The 21,850-nt window shown below is 43.5% G+C and overlaps 2 protein-coding genes across 2 annotated transcripts; one reads left to right on the top strand and one right to left on the bottom strand.

The window, feature by feature from the left end:
• Positions 1-25: 25 nt before the first annotated feature.
• SDHA (succinate dehydrogenase complex flavoprotein subunit A) lies at positions 26-15,347 on the bottom strand. Its single transcript, XM_086469020.1, has 15 exons — positions 15,288-15,347; positions 11,941-12,027; positions 11,470-11,631; positions 11,045-11,188; positions 10,736-10,900; positions 9,377-9,525; positions 8,488-8,612; positions 7,132-7,300; positions 6,374-6,569; positions 5,478-5,649; positions 4,024-4,142; positions 3,537-3,648; positions 2,471-2,601; positions 1,873-1,986; positions 26-1,002 (listed from the first exon to the last, which is right to left on the bottom strand). The coding sequence occupies exons 1-15, from the start codon at positions 15,345-15,347 to the stop codon at positions 916-918; spliced, it is 1,992 nt and encodes a 663-aa protein (XP_086325146.1). The 3' UTR covers positions 26-915.
• A 340-nt stretch (positions 15,348-15,687) lies between these two features.
• CCDC127 (coiled-coil domain containing 127) lies at positions 15,688-18,343 on the top strand. The gene is made up of 3 exons (XM_086469101.1): positions 15,688-15,718; positions 16,161-16,289; positions 16,940-18,343. The coding sequence occupies exons 2-3, from the start codon at positions 16,169-16,171 to the stop codon at positions 17,611-17,613; spliced, it is 795 nt and encodes a 264-aa protein (XP_086325227.1). The 5' UTR covers positions 15,688-15,718; positions 16,161-16,168; the 3' UTR covers positions 17,614-18,343.
• The last annotated feature ends 3,507 nt before the right edge of the window (positions 18,344-21,850 follow it).

Raw genomic sequence — 21,850 nt, 5'->3', positions numbered from 1 at the left:
TGCCACCACCAGCACCATTCCACCGTTTCAGTTTTTCCAACATTCATTTTTTACAACAGCAGTCAACAGTCAAACCAAAAAATTGTCAAAAATTAAGAAATGATCCATTCAGTTGCAATTCACATAGTTACGCTTCAGTCTCCCAAGGACTAGGCCTTATTCACAGAAATTCTGCTTGAAACTGCTTCCTTAGCACTAAAGCACACTAAGGTTGAGCCAGGTAAGCTTTAATATTCATGTGAGTCTTCTGCAAAAGAGAGAAAAGACAGTGCATGACCTACATACACAGGTCATACCCCAAAATTGGCTTCAGAAGGTGCAGAGAGAGTACAGATTAGCTATCGAAACTAGATCCTGAAGGAAGCAACTGGAGTAAAGGTATCTTGTTTCCTTCAATAGAACAAGAGTATGACCATTTTTACAATTTTAGCTTTGGAAAAAAACAAAGTTGTAATTACTAGTGCATCATTTTCTTTTCTTTCATGTTACTTACAATCAGCAATTACAATGCTTACAATTAAGTCCCCATATCATAAAATTCAGCATCTCAAGCTTGTCCAAAACCACTGCAATGCATTTCTTGTTCTTAAAATATGGAAGTAACTATACATTCAAAATAAAAGCATTGCAATTATATACATAACAGCGTATTCAAGCAAATACAAGACTTCCGATCACTTATTCAGACACATTTTGTGCTTTCCCTGTCAGTTTTGACAGAGGGGTGAAAGAACATGAGCGTTCCTGCATCCCATTTTCATAACTGTACAGTGAGCCACAGCAGAACACAAGCTGGGTAAGAGTTTAGTCAGCATTTTTCAGTCATCCCTAGTGACAACACGATTTGGATTTGCTCACACTATGCTGATGTACACTCCCCCTGCTGGGAGAGGACCACAAGTTAAGCGTAAGTTACTAGTAGGAGCGAATAGCAGGTGGGACACTTGAGCAGTCTTCTTCATTCAAAGTTCTGTCAATCACAGGTCTGTATTTCAAGGTAACCTAAGGCAAAAGAGAATAGAGGACTTTAAGACAAAGAAACCTCTTGCATCCCACAAGACAGCCTAGCCAACAGCAGTGACCGAAACCCACACGTAACTGAATGACTTCCAATTCCTCCATTATTCTTTTTCTTCCACAGAAAATGAACAGTTAGTAACCTACAAGGAACACTTCAGTTCCACCAAGTTACCACTGCCCGAGTTCCTTCAAAGCAAAGCCTGACCAGAAACGGTACCAGCAGATGACTACTTTGGAAAGGCCTTTTGGACAGAAGTCAAGTTTTGGCCAAGATTGCTAGTTCCTAGTTCTCTCGGCTAGGAAAGTCTTGGAAAGAGAGAACCCAGCAGATCAGTCAGGAGACAGAACTGCGTCAGTCTGTCTTCCCATTCTCAGCAGCTAGTCAGTGAGTGAAGCATTCTCACTTGGCCCCAAACTAGAGCCAAGCAAGCTGGCACTGGGGGAGAGGAAACAAAGAGGATTCAGAGAATGGGATCCAAAAAACAACACTCAAGATATTTGTAGTGTCAGATTTTAGTTCTGCCTTTGAAATACCACAAAAACTTTACGCTAAACACCAACAGGTTTTGCCACCATCAGAGGAAAAGAAAAAAAGCTTTTGAACTAGCCTGATACAAGGGGGAAAACCCAGCTCGAATCATAAAGTCACTTCCTTTCAGAGAACAACAGCAACTCCTCCCAGTTCCGCCTGCTGTTCAATTTCTTTATTTTTTTGCTGTAAGTACACTGAACTGGATCAGGTACCTCAGACAGTGACGATTATTTGCAGCATTATCACGATATCAGGGCTGCCTACGAGAGCAGCTGTCTGTCCACAGTGAGAAAGACCCTCAAGCATCAGGCTCCACGTACCTTCCCAGATGGGACATCCACATAGGAAAGGGTGTGCTTTCGCCAGTGCTCTTCAAACGCCTTCCGCTGTTGGCCTTGGAGTGGCTTAGAATAGTCAAACTCATCTATCCGTAACTAAGGAGAAAGTCAGGTCAGTACAGGCCAGAGGTTACACCTGCAAATCCCTCTACAACCACGTGACTAGTTGCATTCCAACTACAGCTGTAACACAAGGTGTCTCTAGTAGCCAGCAAGCTTTCCCTTAACACTGCCCACGTCACATTTTAAATACTGAGGCTTAGCAAGGGCTTTAAGGTGATGTTCCTTGCACAGGACAATTATTGTGCTCGAAGCCCTGTTTATGCATTCGTGACCTTATTATTACTACAGTCCTGGTTTAGACCTTTCTAATCATTCAGATGGAACCCCGTGTTGCATGCATTGCTCATTTTATAGATAAGGAGCAAGAACAGATAGAGCAGATGTGACCCCAAAGCAATACTACATTAATCTTAACTCAAGACTCTGAGGACTGTACTTTGAAGAAATTACAACTATTGAATACTCCAGCCAAGGACACAGAACAAGGAAATTCACCCAGGTCACAAAATATTTATACCTTATAGTCCTCTCTGGCATGAGCACCCCGGGACTCTTTGCGAGCCTCAGCACCATAAATGGTTTGCAGAGCACAAAGCATCAGGTTTTGCAGTTCGAGGGTCTCCACCAAGTCAGTGTTCCACACAATACCTAGTAAAATATTAAAACACTATGGAAGATGTTCTACAAACAAGTTATTCCTCAATTCACTTCTGTCCTATTGCTGATACTTGGAATCAAACTAGCCAATGCTCTACTACTGCAGCCACAGTACTCTGCAGTACTGAATCACTCACCGCGGCCTGCAAGGCTCAGCAACAATTCCTACACCCTGTAACAATCGTAACAAACCTTGGAAAAATTCAGTAGTTCTACCAGGTGTCCCTGCTGTGTGTGTACTACCGAGACAAGAATCACACCACAGCTCTGTGCCTGCTCTGTATCATACCTACAAGTCAGTCCCCACATCTCATTTCAAATCACAAGATCTGGCTAGATGGTAGCTCAAGTAGATCCCTAGCAGATCCAGACACCAGGCTTTCCCTTCCTTCCCCACCTCAAGAGAGAGGAAAAAAAAACCTGCTAGTTATACAAGGCTGTTCTTCATTTAAGTATCTCCAGGGCGGACCCAAGTTCACTTACATTAATGTATCTTCATTTTGATCCCTGCATTCTAAGCCTCTGTAACACTTCTCTTGATGCTTGGTGAGAGCTGCCCAAGAAAGCCAGTTCTGCTGTCAGTGTTAGGATACACATCCAACAGCAGCAGTTGCAGAGGAGCACACAACGTGAGTGGACAAAAGGCACATCACCAGCTGTACTGAATGAACCAAGTTCTCCTCAGATATACTGGAAGACATGGCAGCGTCCGTATGCAGCGCTACCAGCTCAGCTGAAGAATGGAAACCGAGTGTTCGGCCTATGACTAGTCTTGCCACCTTTCTGCCTCGCCCTGACCTGTTCCAAATGGTCACTCTTTAGCCAAAGTTCCAAGAAACACATAAGAAGTTTTACAGAAGGAAAAAACCCAAACCCTTTTCCCAGGCAGTCCTCTGCCCAAGGTGTATTCCTCGCTATCAAATTACCTCTGTCAAATGTCTTCAGATGAGTCAGATCGCTATAGATTTGGCTAAGTTTTTCACAGCCTTCTTGGAGTACAGAACCAGTACGAAACACAGCAGCATGGTTTTGCATTGTCTGCAAGGCAGTAAAACAAAATCAGTTTCAGACACTGCATATGCATAACATCCCACGTCATTCCATTGGCTCCAACAGAGCTCGGTATCGAGCTGGTCTGACTTCAAACATGTCTACAGCCTGAAGAAAATAACATTCTCCTGTTCACCCTGAACAGAGGGAACCCCGCTCTATTATACAGTGGATATACCAAGAGGAATAACCATGAAGGGAAGAAGAAACTAACAAAACCGATACAGCCTTTGCTGCACCCAACCTTCTCACACGGCTTTTCACTTCTGCAAAGCAAGTCCTGAAATGTACTTCGCCAAGTGACCAAACTTCCTGCTGTTTGCAGCTTCTCCCCCCTTACACGGAGAGCTTCGCCAGGCTTACCTTCTGCATGTTCAGTCGCACTTCTGAAGTTCTGACGGTCCCGTTAGCAAACCTTAATTTGTCAAGATTAGCAACTGACTCTTCACCAGCATTTGGTTTAATGGAGGGAACTGCCTCTCCTAAGAAGAAAGTCAGTTTAGTAGGTCAGGCTTGGTTTTGGTTTCTGGCAGTTTCATACACTAGCAACTACTAAAAGTCAAATTTGGCTAAAACACAATCTGTTTTCTTCCTCTGAGGTACAGGTTAACTGTAACTTTCCTGGACTCCCACCAATAGTATCCATACACCTAAAAACAGAGTTCTTGGTAGAATGTATGGTTCATTCATGGCAGAATATATGTCATATTCTTTCTTCTGACAGTTAGTAGGGAATTTATAGGTTTGGCTCAATTCTGCCATTATTCCTTAAAAACGACACTTGAGGCAAATTCTTCTAAACTACGAAATAAGCTCGTGGCTCCTTACCACCTTCTCCTATACCTTCCTTGCTGCCTCACCCCCAACCATCCCACCCTCTCTGGGCTCTGTTAAGGAACCAGTCAATCAGCTCAGCAGTTGCAGGCGAGCTCTGCATCTTGCCTCTAATACGAGAGCCCATCTGGGTAACAAACCAGGCACAGCGTCTTACCAGCACACTTCATCCTACGTGTAGCTTCGCAGTCAGACTAACAAAAAAACCTTCCTGCAACTTCAAAGAAGCCACAGAAAGATCCAAATAAAAATTCACGCAAAGCCACAGCCAACAGGCACCTCTAGGCCTAAGCCAATTCCATCGGGAACCATCTCGCTGTGCACTTTGCGCAGCCAGACTGAAAAACCAGTCGTATTAATTTGGATGGTAAGCAAAGAGAAAGTGGGTGACTACTTCTGGACTTCAGCTGCTCTGGCAATATAATTACCTCTTACAGTATTTTGTTATTGTTGCAGTGGGGCCAGCGTGTGTGTTTGTTTTCTCAGCTCAGAAACTGTTGCTGAACCAGATTATTTAAAAATAATATTCAGCAGTAATAATCCACAGAAAGGGAATAAGACGTTACAATATCTATCTCTTGCCACTTGCATGTGCAGCCTATGGTATAAATCAGCAAGGTGTCAAATTCCACTACACAGAAGTGCCAAGTGTAAGACTTTGATGCAGAAGACGCAGTGCAGGATGCAGAGAATTCAGTGTTCGATATTCTGCTTTGCTAATTTGCAAAAAACCTCAACTGTTTTTGCCAATAGCATTGACCCAATTCTATTTTCAAAAACATCAACTCACAAAGCAAATGTTCATGTCAAACATTTGCATAGCAAAGAACATGCCTACGAAAAGCATAAACACTGATTTCTGCCTTTTCTAAAAAACAGGAGCCTGTGTCTAGCCTGCTGAAACTGAATTAGGTAGCAACAACTCTTTGTCGGGCAGAAATGAAATCGTAACAGCAAACATATCTCAAAAAAGTGAGACTCACCAGGCTTGCACGTCTCTGCAATGGTAAGGGCACAAGCACGACCAAAGACCACCAAATCCAGAAGTGAGTTTGCTCCAAGTCGGTTTGCGCCATGGACAGATGCAGAGGCTGCTTCCCCACAAGCGTATAAACCAGGTACCACTTTATCCTCACCATTCACGTGTGTGATCACCTGTCAGTTCCGACAGTCAATTAATACTCGTTCCTTAAACGGTTTGTAACAGTGCACATCTCCTTACTTGCAAAGGCTGTGTGCAATTAAGGACAAAACACAGCAAAGTCTTCTCCAACTCTAACACCATAAATACCTTAGTTCTAAAGGGTAAGCAGTAATACTATGGAAATACAGATGGCACTAAAACTTAAGATTTTAGTTATGCTTCTGAAGAGTACATGGTTCTGTTTCATCACAATTCTGCAGCAAGTCAGTCAGAAAAGCACAGCAAGAAAGTCTGATCTGCATGCATTTCTAAGGCAAAATTTTATTAAAAAAATAACAAGTACAATACATTGAAACAGAAGAATTCAGCTGACAGCATCACATTGACTTCTAACTAGTACGAGTTGGAGGAATCTGCTTTAGTGTAGAGATTACATGAGGTACAGAGAACTACTAAACATTAACCCAAGTTATACATTGTAATAGAGCCCTAGTTTGATCTTTGTTCAATCATATTATCCTCAACTTGTGAGCAAAGAATTGTTGTCAGAGGCGACAGTAACTTTGTTTTAGATGTTTCTTGGAACTCCCATCTCCAGATGGACTGGAACGCGGTTCTCAAGTTATTTACAAAACCAAACCAGACTGCGTGTTTTAAGTACTCTGACATCATTATTATATCATCATCAGTATTATGGTGGAAAAAAAAATACTAGAAGTGATGTCTATCACTCACCTGTCCTTTGTAGTTAGTAGGAATACCTCCCATATTGTAGTGCACAGTTGGCAGAACAGGAATAGGCTCCTTAGTGACATCAACTCCAGCAAATATCATAGCTGTTTCTGAAATCCCTGGCAGACGGGTTGCTAGCTGCTGTGGTGGTAAGTGGTGCAACTGCAAGTACACATGGTCCTTTTCAGGACCACAACCCCTACCAAAAAAAAAGTCAACATTGGAATACATAACAGGAATTCTGCAAACACCAGTAATATTTCTAATCAAATTTCTTCAATTTGTGGAAAAAAAAATATATTTTTTTCAAAGGTTATCTGACAAACATTAGCATCGAGCATATTTGAAGACTGTTGAACCTGGCAGAATTTAAATGTATTTTTTACCTCCCAGCTTTTTCACAATAATTCACAGTATTTAAGACTTTAAACCACTATATCTCTGCAGAATTATGTAAAAATTTAAGGTAATTAGTGAACAGAGAACCAAATTATTTCCATTGTTTGCATATACATTAAACTATGTTGAGCAACTGTCTCTAGATGCACCGAATTCAAACAGGAGGCTCCTAACATCTTGTGTTCCCTTTCAGTATCATTAGGAACTAACAAGCAAAATTTCTGCCCTATGTGCAGTGTTCAGTAACAGTTATTAAAGCTCCCTCCCATGAATTATCATGTGTTTATCAAATGAACTATTGTACTGTTTACAGTCTAGTACGAATATTTATTCTGCAGCTTTGTTAAGAGTATTTAACTAACCTTCCTTCACGGATTTCTATGGTCATAGAACGAGACACTACATCCCTGGAAGCCAGATCCTTAGCAACAGGTGCATATCTCTCCATAAATCTTTCACCTTGACTGTTAATTAGAATACCTCCCTCTCCACGACACCCTTCTGTTATAAGGCAGCCGGCCCCATAGATACCTATGAAGAAAGAAAATACCATCAAATGAGATACTCTCTAGACAGCTTCATAAATCAGGATAACCAGGACTGAATAAACAAGGTCTTCTTAAAATAATGCAAGTAAGTCATAGGGATAGATTTTATTCCACCCTAATCATATTGCTAGGAACTGTCCCCCAAGACTGCTTAGAAACACTTCAAACACTCCTCCCGAAAGGTAAGCAAGTTCATTTGGAACACCCACAGTATGTAAAATATTAGAACTGGAAGAGATCTGCACCCATCAATGCACAAGTAGAATTTTACAACGATTTTGTAGACCTTCAGGAACTTTGTTCGAGATTTTTAAGTAAATCAGAAGTTGATTATCTCAATGCCTGTTTGCTCATCTTCATTCCCTCTTCTCCTGGGCTAAGGCAGGACAGGGTGGCTTCAAACTGTGTGGCATGTCAAGGCTTACTCAGTTTTCTTTTCCTTTAGAGAAGGAAGGCAAGCTACACAGCACTGGTGATCACAGACAACAAAAATGCTGACCAACTCATGCACTTGATAATTATATCAAAAGAATTATCATGCAAGCAATAAAACTTCTTTGACTAGAAAAACCTTAGCTAAGTCATATGAACATTGGATCTCTACGATATAACACCATTGTAAAACTAAGTGAACAAAAAAATTCACCTATAAGTTAAAGCTAAGCATTTAATTAGCTATAAAAAGTTACTTTTTAGTTTGTGACCACTGTTGTCCACAGTTTAGACACCGATCCTGTACTATAAAACCACAGTCCTAAATATATACCTTTACTTCAACTACCCCACTTCCACAAAAGATTCTAGCAACTCCCTAACATTTGCTTCAAACCCCTTAATATTTTAAAGACAGAAGGAAATGCAAGTTTAAGAGGTCAAATGGTTTCAGCCTGGAATTCATAAAACCTGCTAGCATTGTAAACATAGCACCTCAAAATATTTAACACTGGCCTTTAAATTAGAACACCTGAGCCTCTCGTATTGTAAGTCTTACTCTCAGATTTATACTCAACAACAGCTGCAGACAAGTCTGAACACTTGTCACAAGCAACTCATGAACTAATGAAGTGCAGCAGAAAAGTGCAAATTGACTTGAGCACAGGCTTTGTTTAAAAAAAAAATCTGTTCAGCCAATTAAAAACAATGCTGTAAGTATTATTTCATATTCTGTACCTGTAGGGTGAAACTGTACAAATTCTAAGTCCTGGCAAGGGAGACCAGCTCGTGTGACCATAGCAGTGCCATCACCCGTACTAGTATGAGCAGATGTACAGCTGAAGTAAGTGCGGCCGTACCCACTACGGAACACAAAAATTAACAGAATTACAAGGGGAGAAGAATTTAAAAAAAAAAAATCACTAGAACATGACTCAACTACGCTGTTTGCGCAACAGTGGAAATAAAGCCAAATTATGTAGGCAATCAAACTAAGTATTTTTCTTTGACAGGTATGTTTGTAAACATTCTGTATACTGAAACAGATAGCAGACAGCCATAAGCAGCAAAAGACTAATGCATATCATATTCTATAAACATATACAAACTTTTATAACCAAGCAATGTTAAGTTACAGTCATGTTCTGATAATTCCATCCTACAACAATTAGACTGACAATGTTGGTATCAGTGTAATAGATTCCCCAGAATTTTGAAAAAGGCTGTTTTCTAGAAGAAACTCAGAACCCTACAGATAGACACACATGTTGGTAGCACTGCAACAGTGTCTGCTTTAAACAGCATGTTTTAAAAATCCAAGACCGTTTGGACAATACATACTGCTCTTACATATCCCAACTTTATGTCACTGTTCTAGAATTCAAAATTAGACATTGTACTAAATTTATACTGGGTCACAAAATTAGTACGTGCCTTCTTTCTCTGAAAGAAGGGGATGACTGAATGCAGTTATATTACTTTTGATCAAAGGGATGGGATGAACAGATACATTATGTTTTTCAAGTTAGGGTGACATCTCCACACTGTGGATTCAAATACATGTACAAACCCACAGACTTCCAACTAGTAGCACTCAAGTTTCTGTCCATCATAAACATTACGTTACCCAGTGGCAATGACAGTGTTCTTTGCTCTAAAACGATGTATAGTGCCATCTTCTATGCAAAGGGCAATAACACCACGACATTCTCCATTTTCCATAAGTAGGTCTAAGGCAAAATATTCTACGAAGTAGCTTGTATCGTATCTTAGAGACTGAAGGAAAAAAAAAAAGCTTTAGGAAAAATCCATCAACCAAAGTAACCTCTCTTCAAACCTGTCAATGCATATGGGCTGTATCAGGATAAGAACCACCCCCACCAACTCTCAGGGAAGCCAGTTTCCTCACAAATCTTTACAAAAGTTTGCCAACGAATCTGTTCTAGCTTAGAGACACAAGTAGTTACCAAACCACTTAATCTTGAGAAGTCATAGCTAGTCAGCAAGACTTGTTATTTCCCTCTACATTTGGCAACACTTCAGTCAGCTGCAGTGCTCAGTACATGTACAAGCACGTTCTACTTAACCTCTCACAGAGAAGCAGAATGTATCTCCTGGAGCCCAGTATACCAGCAGAAGCAGTGGGCATCAAGTCAAACATTCTTTCATGCCCTCAAGGATCAAAGCAGTGCTTGGCAGCCCTGAGCATCTATACTGCAGCAGCATATACAGCGTGAACCTGAAGGGAGAGCAATTAGCTAGCTACTAAGTAAATAAAAAACCAGTAGCTACTAGCCACTTAATTTCAGGCTTCAAGTAGCTTATTATCATTTTAAACCAGCCAAATCTTTCTTCAGTTGTGGTTTGTAGAATTGACAGGAACAGATGCTGGAACACCAGCCCGTCACTTGCCATACAGCAAGCTCACAAAGGCACAGTAGGCCTTCGTGCACTCACACCTCGTTTCCCCCTACTCCCTGTTCGAAGGTAAGTGAAGGAAAATGCTGCCTCATACCCTCACACCCTTTTCAGAGTTCCCCAATGCTGCCGTGCCAGATTTCTTGAAAAAGGTTTTTTGGGGAACGTCTACATAAATTCCCTTTGGGTCTAGTTAACAGACACAAAAGTACCAACAGTGAAGAACTACTACAGACCACAGCACTAGCAGCATAAGCTAATTAATGTCCGTTAACAAGAGCCATTATAATTATGATCTTTCTACATACTCCTGACAAAAATGAAGCTTCACATCCTTCCACATTGCCTCAGGAAGAAAGGAAATCTGGAGTTGTTTATCCTTCATTCCCCTGGATTCCTCATTCATATTTGAACAGCTGTTTTTTGTTTGTTTGGGGTTTTTTCACCAGCCCTCCCACCTCTCCCAATTCCGGGGGGGGGGGGGGGGGGGGGGGGGGGTCAAAGGAAAAAAAAAATCATTAATTGCAAATACAAAAACTCAAACGAAGTTTACTTCACAGCCGCTTACCCTGCCATACAGCGTATGCAACAGCGAGTGCCCTGTCCTGTCTGCAACACAACAGCACCTGTGAGCCTGTCCTCCTTTTCCAAACTGCAGACTCTGCCCACCAAACGCACGCTGATAGATTTTTCCTTCTTCAGTTCTGCTGAACGGCATCCCGTAATTTTCCAGCTGTTGAACCCAAATACAAGCATCAAACTCTAGGGCATAGCAGTCCAACAAGTTATTTTGCTATGTTCCAAGTTCACTATGTTCTTTAGAAGCTAGTCTGTGTTATAAATCCTTAGAGCTGACACCAACTCCGGGGAGTCTCACCTCTATGACGGCAGCTGGGGCTTGCTCGGTCATGTAGTGTATGGCATCCTGGTCCCCCAGCCAATCAGACCCTTTCACTGTGTCATAGAAGTGCCACCTCCAGTTATCATCCTCCATGTTTCCCAGAGCAGCATTGATCCCTCCCTGAAAACGAAAATACATTTTCCTGGAACGATATTACTGAAGTACAGTTTAGTAGGTTTTCCCCATTTCTGTTAAAAATGACACACCACATACGCCTCTGTGTACGTGAAACACAGTAAAGTCAGACCTAACGTGCCTAACGTTGCCCTCAAACAGCTCCAACTAAATACACAGTACTTATAAAAGGAAGGGCGGCCCTGAAACACGATGTCCATGGGCACATCCAAATCAGCTTTCTGACAGCAGGCATTTCTTCAACATTTGTTCTACTCCTTTCTCACCTGTGCAGCCACAGTATGAGATCTGGTGGGAAACAGCTTTGTAACACATGCTGTATTAAATCCAGCTTCTGACAAACCAAACGCAGCCCGCAGACCCGCTCCTCCTGCACCCACAACAACTGCATCGAATTCATGGTCCACTACTGGATATTGTGTAGAAATCTGGGAAAAAATATCAATCAGTTTGTTATGATCACAAATACTTCAAGCTAGGTCAAACTTAAGTTTCATGAAGGCACAAGCAATATAGGTTTAATGTTCTTAATAGACTCCTGCAGCAAATGCTCCACCTGTTATGTACTCTCTTGGGTGGGAACTATCATTAAGAAAAGCCAGACATTTCAGCAACTTAGTCTCAGCATGTACTTGAACACAACACTCCCATAAAAGCCAAGTACCTGGTTGTTTCACATCTCTCAAGCTTTACATGTACTATCTAAGCTGTTAAGATATAAAGAAGTACAAACATACCGAATCAGAAACCTTCGTAGAAGCATTTTTCTTTCCGTAGACTGTGAAGTGTAAGTTGCGTGTGAGCGCCTGGCATGCCGCTGGCCACTGCGGAGAGAAGTCCTTGTTACAGAACAAGGTTTCCACACGGCAGACCTCCAGCACTCTGAGCTACATTTGTAACAAACTTCTACTTACCACCGATACCACAGCTATGAAAATATCCTATCAACGTATTTTAGAGCTACATGCAACGAAGTCCTGACTTTCCTATACTCACACCCAGATCAAAAAAAGAAAGAACAAAATGAGAACAGCCTGCAAGCAACACGGTGTCGCAGACTGTTATTTACATCACTAAAACTAACCAGTCTCTCAGACCTATCTGAGGCTGCACTGACAGAAGAGTATATTTGCAATTAATGCTGTAGTATTCTTACTTTCTTTTTTTGTAAGTAAACAAAAAAGGATATTGCTTTATGGGAACCACAGGAATTAACGGAAAATAATGCTCATTTCAAGCAATCCTCAGAATTTGAGTTATTTCAGGTGGTCAAGAGTAATGAAGATAAAAAATTAGGTGGTAGGTAAAGCTGTTCCAGCTCATCCTTGCTTCAAACTTCAGAGATACTTCTCTTTTTCTCATTCTCTAGTAATTAGTGGCAAATTTAGAACCATTTATTAATACCTAAATGAAGCACAAGGGCAGTTTTCCCCTTCTGTAACGTTATTCCCTCTCCCCTGGCATGTTCAACAACACAAACACACCCCACCATGCAAACCTACCCAGTATCCAGTCTTTGCTTTAACAGGTTAAAACAATCAGAATTTAGGCTCCACAGTATAAATAGCCAATTTCTTGGAACCTGGTATTCCCTCTTTACACTGTTCAAAAAAAACACACCTAACTGAGCACATATGATTGATGAGAATAGCAACACAAAGCCACAGTACTGACCTGTGCAGTGACATCAGCACCTCCCTATTTGAAATATCTCCTAAAATGCACTGGAGTGATAGTTGCCTTTTCCAGCAACTGTTATTTTCATGGTTCAATCACCCTATAATACACTAACAAGCAGCTCTTCCCTCCCTATCACTTCCAAACGACCATCTCTTCCCCCAATCCTGAAGTGAACTGCAGTACACTTTCCTCGACCTCGTTTTATCATCCCTTATACTAGTTTCTTCAAATTATCCTCTTGCATAACAGTGAATCCAATGTGTCATCACATGTGCTAACACACTTCTCTTTTTTACAGCCATCTTTAAATAAGATCAGTCTTAACACCTATTCATAAGGAGTTCCACAAGTACCCTCCTCCGCCCCCTTCCACCCTGCTGTGTTATCACACTTTGGGGCAATTCCATGACCATCTTAATTCCTGTATTAATCATCTCCATTAATATTTTACATACAGAATCAGATCAACTACTCCACCGACAGCCAGATGAAACCTAAGCACCAGATCCAATCTATCTGCAAAACAGCTTTGCCAACAATCACAGCTCAAGCTAAAACGGGGTGCGCTCTCTGCAGCAGAACTGCGTTCACAGGCCTGAGTGCAACTGAAGTTAGATTAGCAGAACTCTGACGTGACAGGCTACACTGCACACTTTAAATGTAGTGCCCGTGTATTCTCTAGCATATACTACCACTGCTTGTTTCCAAAACATTGTTCCAGCAACAGTAAAGCTCTTTCTATTGCAGTAAATTCTTTCTTGAAGGTCAGCAACAATACCCTTGGTTACTGAATCAAGCAATTCAAAGAAAATCTTTATATAAAGGCAGCACACACAACAGACAGGTTTGTACATATGTAGCATTGCTTAAAGATAGTGCAAATGACTAAGAGGAAAAAATACCACCAAAAAACAACCCCAAGAGCTATAAACTGTGGTTATGCCCTAAAGCCCCAAAAGAAACTGAATCATTTTGCTTCTCCCCTCAAAGTAAACAGCCTGCTGCAATCTCCAGTCAGAATTCTGCCACAATGCCTTGCAACTAATATCCTTTTAAAAATTTTTGTTCATTTTCTGAAGCAGCTATAAAGAGTTATCAAATATATTTTGCATCAGAGAACTCTGGAAATATATTATAGAAAAACAAAACCACACAACCGTTCAGCAGATTGCTTTTCTTCTCATATCTAAGCTTTCACAAAACAGTTTTCAGAACTGCTATTCCCATCCATATGCACTTTTTTGTTAAACCTATACGAAGGAAATCCTGCTGCCACTAAGTTTTGTTCAGAATGAGTCTGAACAAAAGCCCACAGAGCAGAAAAAGATGTTACACTAAACCTGAAGGAAACACTGATCACACTAATCCTGAATTGTTATGCTACCAGGAACATCATGGCCCTTACAAAATTAAAGGTCCAACCAAGGCAAGTCTGCTGCCATCTAAAACATAACAACACCCTTTAAGCTTTTCTCCCTGTCAGCACATTGTCTTTTCTGCACTTGCTTTGCAAAACAGGGGCAACTACAGCTGCATTTACAGGGTCCTTTTCCCACGCATTTATTTTTTGTAATCCCAAACTCATTATGAACGCACAGAGTGAGAAGAGTAGAAAGAAACTGAAAATTCTCACTTCACCGTGGAGAAAAACAAGCCTTCACTAAGAACTGCTTATAGATCAGCTAAAACAAAAACTGTCAAACATTTAAGAAACAAATCCTGGAAACAACTGCCAGCCAGATTTAAGCAACATGCAGTTATACACCAGCTTCCCATGCAGGTCCAGGAGCCAACAGCAAGTTTTCTACCCAGGTGCTGGGACTGGAAGGTGCTGCACCTGCCAGACTCTCCCAGAGCCTTTCCCCAGCACATCCCGTACCCGCTGCTTTCCTCTGTCCCTCAGGGAGCCTCGCTTCCCAAGCCGGGAGGAGCGGCCTGGCCATGCCCGCAACCGGTTAACTCCCAATAACCTGCCCCAGGAGCCGAGCAGTAAGGACGGCTCCGCTCCGCAAAAAGAACCGGACGGACCGAGCCTGCCGAGGCGGGCACTCGGCCCCGCACGGCCCCGACTCGCCCCGCTCCCGCAGCCCGGCCGCGGCTCCGCGCCCCGCGGCAGGTGCTCCCCCGCCAAGGTCACGGAGGAGACTGCGGGTACGGGCCTCCGCCGGCCGCCGCGCACCAGGCCGCGGGAGAGGGCGGGCCGGGCCGGGGTCGGGCGCTCCCCCCGGCCGCGGCTGAAGGGCGGGGCAGGAGATGCGCGGGATCCCCAGGCCCAGCCGGCCCGCCTCCCTCCCGAGGGGGCTTCTCCGCACCAGCCCCGCGGCCTGACCCTTTCCCCTCCGCCGGGACGGCGGCAGGAGGGCACGGCAGGGCGGAGCAGAGCGGGCCGAGGGCAAGCACTCACCGCCCGCGCCGCCGGCCGCAGCCAGCGCTTCGCCAAGCTCCGCGAAGCCGCCGCCGCCATTTCGCAGGGACCCAGAGGAGCTAACAAGGGCGCATGCGCGAGACCGCTGATAACGGCACCGCTACCCGCAAGGCTCGGCGGGAGAGACTAATTGTGCTGGGATGGGGGGGGGGGGGTGTTGCAGGGTGAATGCGTGTGTGCTTGCGTGTTTGTATGCGGGTGCTCCCCCCAAACCCCCTCCTCGTCCCTTTTCCTGAGTGTGTGGACCGAGACCAGACGAGCGGGAGCGCTTAGTACTCGAGCGAGTCCGTTCTCTGTCCCCCTCGTCTTTTCCCCCCCTTCTCTAGGCTAATGGGCCTGCCCGGGAGGGGCGGGGCCGGCAGGTAAGTGACAGCGGCAACGCTGCGCCGCGGCTCCGCGCTCCCGGGCTGGTACGTGGCGGCCCCGCTGCGGGCCGGGACCGCGCCCCCCGCCCCGGGCCGGCGCCGCGCTGGTGGTGGTGGCGGGGCCGGGGCTGGGGCCCGCGACGCGGAGGCACTTGGAGGCCTTTGGAGCGGCGGCAACGTCAGCTGTTTGCCGCCGTCCGGGGAAGGGGGTGGGCGGTGACCGCGGCAGCGCCGAGGCCCGGAGGGCCGCCGCGGTGCGGTGCGGTGCGGTGCTGGCCCCGCCGAGGCTGTCAGTCACGGAGCAGGCCGGGGAGCCTCTCGCGGGCCGACAGCGCGTCCGTGTAAAGTTTCCAAGTGACGGGGCCGCCGTTTGAGGGTCCCGGGCAGGAATACCCGTCCTAGAGGCGGTTGCGGTCCGGGTGAGGGTGGCTGGGGGAGCGGCCTTGCTCCTCCGCCTGCCGCTAAGGCCGCGTTTCTCTGCTGTCAGGCGCCTTCATGAATAATTTAAATGACCCCCCCAACTGGAACATCCTGCCAAATCGACGAGAGCCCGGGGATGAAGGCAGCCGATGGAACTACGCCTTGCTGGTCCCCATGCTGGGCTTGGCCGCCTTCCGTGAGTAGCGCCCGGGCCTCCCCGCCGGAGCTGGCGTGTGGGGCTGCGCTCGGCCTCGCACCGCCAGCCGCGGGGGAGCCTCTGAAGCCGTACAGTGATAAAGTGATGCCCCATCTAGGGATTTCCTCTGCTTTGTTCATTCATAATGTTATAAACAGTAAGGGCCGTTTATAGCGTTAAGGCAAGGGCCATTTTTCACACGTGGAATTGAATCTGTGTTTAATAAGCTCCCTTTACAAACTCCCCATCTTAGAAGAGTGGACATATGATGTACTAGAGAGCCCAAAGGTAGCAACCCAAGGAACTGCTCATGTATAGTTATTTACTGGACCTAAGAGTTCTCAGTGCAGTTCCTGCATTGGAAACCGCCAGTTTGTTTCCCTTAACATTTTCCTTCTTTGATTAAAGAAGTGTATGAATTAGCAGTAAAAGACTAGGGGAGATTTTTACTTCAAAGGAAACATGATCATTTAAAGTGACTTGCTGTGAAACATGGACCCACGTTTTGCGGGACATGAACAGAAGTGAATATCACTGGGGAGGGCAGGAAATAAAGTCTTTTACCACTTACTACCTTCTTTAGAGGCATAGTTAATGATACCCATCAGTGTTATATGTGTTGTGTCTGAAGTCTCATTTCTGTGTGATAGGTTGGATCTGGACCAGAGAATGTCAAAAGGAAATAGAAAGAGAAAAAAAAGAATATTATAAAAAACATTCATCTTTACAAAAAGACCTGGAAGCCAAATACCGGGATATAATCACAGAAAATCGTCGCACGGTTGCTCACTTGGAGTTGGAGCTTGAAAAGGAACGCAACAGAACCCTGAGTTACCGTGAAGCCCTCGTGTCCCAGAGCCGCAAACTAGTAGAAGAAAGAAGGATCCTAGAGAAGGAGCAGGAGAAGTTAGAGCGAGAAAAACAAGTCCTTTTGCACTCGGGAGCAGCAGGTAACTTGTACCAGACTTGTCTGGCAAAGGAAGAAGAGTGGCAAAAGCGAGCCAGTATTTTACTAAAAGAATTTGAAGAGGGACTTAAAGAAAGGCAGGACATCTACTGCAGTCTTGTCGTACCCAGAAGCCAGAGACTAGAAATAGAGAAGAATCTTCTAGTTAAAGCAGCAACTGATCCAGTTGCTATGGCTCTACATATGGAAAGTGGCTTAAAAGATATTTTCAAACATGATAACTACTGTGGCAATCTGCTGAACAGAAACAAAAGTCAAAATGGAAGACTTATGTGGCTGTATCTGAGATATTGGGAACTAGCTATTGAACTACAGAAGTTCAAGAGGGCAGAAAAGGCCATGTTAGGAAAACGATAAGTAGGGGAAATAATGGGATTTCATGTGATCCACCGTGCATAGTAGGGACAATCACAGTGTAGGCTGAAGCTGTTAAATTCTCCTACTGTGTTTCCGTTTCTCCTCCTTGTTGCACTTGTATTTGCATGGGACATGTGCAGTGTTGGTGCCTTTCCTTTCCCTGTCTAACAGCAGATGCTCCAGTGAGCTATGCATGCTCTTAAACTCTATGAGTGTGTTTGTATTGCAGACTGCAGTGTAGTATAGAGATATGCCAGCTTCCATAGGTATCAGAAGCAGCGAAACAGAACTCTGTTTAGAGTGATTTACTGGGTTCATGGCCATACTCTTATCAACAGAGAAGTTGTGATTTGTTTCCCCCAAGTGGGGTGGCACATTGTGCTCCTTATCCCTAATGTTTTACATGGTGTCTCAACGCTACCTTTTTTTCTTTTTTTTCCCCTAAGTTTGTTTATTTGCTTAAGCAAGACTGATTTTGAGGCAGATGTTTGGAAGAGACTGTTTGAGCAAGCTGCTTGCCACAAATCCTGCGTGTATATATATGTACATTTATGTAAATATATATATCTGTAAATGTGTGTGTATAAACGTATGTATTAGTGTTCTGGAAAGGGACATAGTATGATCATGTTTCAAATTAATCAGTCTTGCGTTGTCTTCCAGCTTAATACACAAGTAGTACTTTATGAATGAATCATCCAAGATGCTGATTAAAATAACACCTAAAGAAACAGATGAAAGTCTCATTGGAGCTGGAGATCCATGCTTGGGTGCTGGAGAGTGTATAAACTCAAAGTTGTATTCCCATCGTACTGAACAGATGTCAAGAATACTTATGTTTTTTTCTCAGTCAGGGTGTTAGTTGTCACCCAACGGTGTGCCTCCATTATAGCTGTCACCGTGCTGCTGCCTCTGCGTCCCGGTGCACTGGCCACTACCTGCTTGGCTTGCAGGAACCTCCGTGGGCTACAGCCATTGCACCTGGCTGTGTTCCTGGGATGGGTCCTCTTTGTTATTTGCAGATAGGAACCTCACTGCAACCTGCACTGGCAGCCACTACCTCCCTCTCTGGCTGTCTCAGTTCTCCCAGAACTGAAGTATGTTTTTCCACAACTCTTAAATTTTGAGCGTATGGTTCACCGCTTCCTGTACACGTGACCATAAGAGCCTACAGTTATACAAGCTTTGCAAACTTTTAAGGAAGGCAGCGTTTTAGTTTAGTTAGCACAGTAAAATAAACAGATCTAGATAAACAAACAAAAAACCAGTGCATTTCCATGCTTAAAATCCCTTAAAACTTTAAGTATTCTTTGTGTCCTTGTAGCAGTAGGAACCTCCTTCTTTTTCAAATGTGCCATGTGTTTTGGAGAATAACTGTTTTTTTTTCTTCCTCCTTTCTAATCCAGCCTTAGACCTCAAAGGGGCAGTGTTTACCCTTTGGTCTGTAGCATCTGGTCTTCTCTGTTACTTGACTTTGATTAGTGTTGGTAGGTTGTCAGTTCTTTAATTAGAGGTTCTTTATTTACTGAGGGTTACACTTGACAAACACGTTTGCTCTAGGCAATCAGCTACTGCATGGCTTGGAAGCAATCCAGCTAAGTGAATGCCCATCCAAATGTAACAGAACTCCAGCAGATGTGGGGTTTTCTCTTATTATTTCCTCCTGGTTTCATTTCAGTCTGGGCACAGAAGACAGCAGATAAGTCTTTTGAAGTAGTGTGTGCAACCTACTGCAGTTACTCAGCAAAAATACCTAACATGGAACAAAATGGTTAAACAGAATACATGTTTCCCAACTACTCAGTTTTCCAGCTGTGATTTTGCTCACTGTGGTGGTGCTAATTACACTGTTGTATTGATTTGTTAGTCTCTTACATAGTAATTTCTTAATTTTTGTTTTAAATGAAATTGTAATAGATAGACAAACGTGGAAAAAGAAAAGAGATAGAGTCACAGACACCAGAAAGGCCAGTTTGTCTGGATGCCAAGCGTATGTGGGTTGGGAGATGAGAAGGCAATTGAGTTACTGCTCTTGTGTGACAGCCTGAGCCAAGCTGCTGTGGCTGCCCGTATGCACATGCCCTAACTGCCCAGTAGAACAAATTAGTTTGAATAACTTACCCTGTGCGTAATTCCTCCAGGATGTGGAAAGTGTCCGACCGCAGAGCTGGGGCACATTTCATGCCTACAAACAGGCAGTTAAGCAACTCTGCTGACAAACAGCAGCCAAGGAATCGATGCCAATGTGTTTCAGATTCATGCCTTGAATTTGTACATGCTCATTAGTTCTTAGTGTTAAAAGATCAAATGTTTTATACTTTTTTTTTCATAGTTTGTCACAGATATCACTCAATGTTTAAAGAGAATGTAATCAAGAGGGTGAAATACTTTTTTCCAGTGTAAGTATGTACGTGGAAGCATCACACAATTGTACAGGATTGGATGCAATGTAATAAATGTTTGATACTCGCTTTCACATTTTTAGAAGTGTTTATTTCTACAATTAATTGTGAACTATTGTTCATGGACACCTTGTAGATGAGTATGTTCAGAGTTATTTGAGGAGGATTTTTAAAAGTGTATAATTCATTTAAGAGGACAGGTCCTGTTAATTTCTACTAAAACTCACAATCGTTGGTGTGTTGCATATTTTTTGAAATATTCCCCCTTTGTAGGTTCTGTTGGAAGTTCTGTTGTGAGCTTTGTCTTGCCCAACAGCTATTGTTCTGGATTGGTTATTTGTTTGGAAATGCGCATATATATGTAGAATGCAAGAATAATTTGTTTTCAAGACATTTAATGAACTTTGTTATGAAAATGGTCACTCACCTGTTAAACAATAACTATTAATAAAAACCTTTGCATATTTCTGTACTGGTTTGTAACTTGGGCAAGGTGGGTGGGAGGAATGGAATTTACCGTTTTATTCCAACTTTCCAAGCCAATTCCAAATTCCAAGCACAATTTTAAGGTTTTACAAATTGGACAATTTTTAAATTGACATTTAAAAAGTTTTGGTCTTCACACTGGAAGACAGTATGTTGGAAAGTGTTTTTTTTTTCCTTAGGAAAGAACAGCACCGTTAAGGAGATAAGTGCACCAGCTTTAAAGATGAACGATTAAAGATGACCATCTCGCTGAAAGACTGGGGTAATTCCTTCTGTCTCTTCCTTATGTAGGGTATTCTGCCTTCCTCCAGAATCTCCCAAATGTCACTCTGCACATCAGCTCCTTTTCGTTTCCCTGTGTGGATTTTCCTACTCTGTGAACTACAACCCAGTTGCTCTCGGACAGTGTCCAGACACTGTGAAAGTCCTTGCTCCCTTCTTAAAAGATCCTTAATCTCTTTTTATTTGACACAGTCCTTCCCATTTACCCATCCCTCATCATCACAGCAGTAGCTGTGTTTGTATGACTTTCTACCTTTAGACAGAGGTAAGGAAACACCCTGAGACATCTTGTGCTTTCAATAAAAGCAAAAAACACATTCTGTTTCATCTGTCAGTTGTGTGACAGCTGCTGTCTGGGTACATGCAACACAGAGAAAGATAAAACGCGCTCTGGACTTCACAGAACTTGGACTGAGTGCTAAGAAGGTGAAATCTTCTTTATAAAATGCTGCTGAAGGGGGGTAGGTAAAGAGGAGCAGCCCAGAGCGTCTGGCCTTCTCTCACTCCTGCCTAGACAGGAGCTGCCTGAAGATGGCTGACATGACAACATCTTGCTCAAAGGGATGCTGTGCTCTGGAAGGGACAGCTCTGTTCAGATCCTCCCTGAAGGGAAGGGTCTGAGGAAGCCACCCATTGCCTCTTGCTCTTTAAATCATGCTTCCGAGCACTCCTATGTGAGGATGAGAAAACAGTGAGTGTTCCTCTGTGGAAGATACAAGGCAGAAACAGCGGTCAGTGGATCAGGTATTGTGCCAAAGTCGAAGGAATTTGAGATACGGCTGTGATGAAAGGATGAAGTTCAAGTTTATAGTTGGAGTCACAGTGCAGCTGGATATGAAGGCTTCGTCTCTGTGCAGGCCAAGGTCACTTGGTCATTGACTGACTGCCTGGTCCAGGAGCTCTCCAGCTGATCACTGCATGGCTGCGACAACACATGGATCTGAAACGTAGGGTAGTTTGGCAAATTCCCCCTATGAGCATTACCCTATGCAAAATATCCCTATAAAAATCACAAATGTTCTGTCTGTGAATCTGTGCAGCAGTATATTCAATCAGTGAAGTCCAAG

Source organism: Leptosomus discolor, chromosome 8 (genome assembly GCF_034619465.1).
Source record: "Leptosomus discolor isolate bLepDis1 chromosome 8, bLepDis1.hap2, whole genome shotgun sequence".
Classification (NCBI taxonomy): domain Eukaryota; kingdom Metazoa; phylum Chordata; class Aves; order Leptosomiformes; family Leptosomidae; genus Leptosomus; species Leptosomus discolor.
Note: the sequence above shows the minus strand (reverse complement) of the source record. Positions and strands in the feature narration are given on the sequence as shown.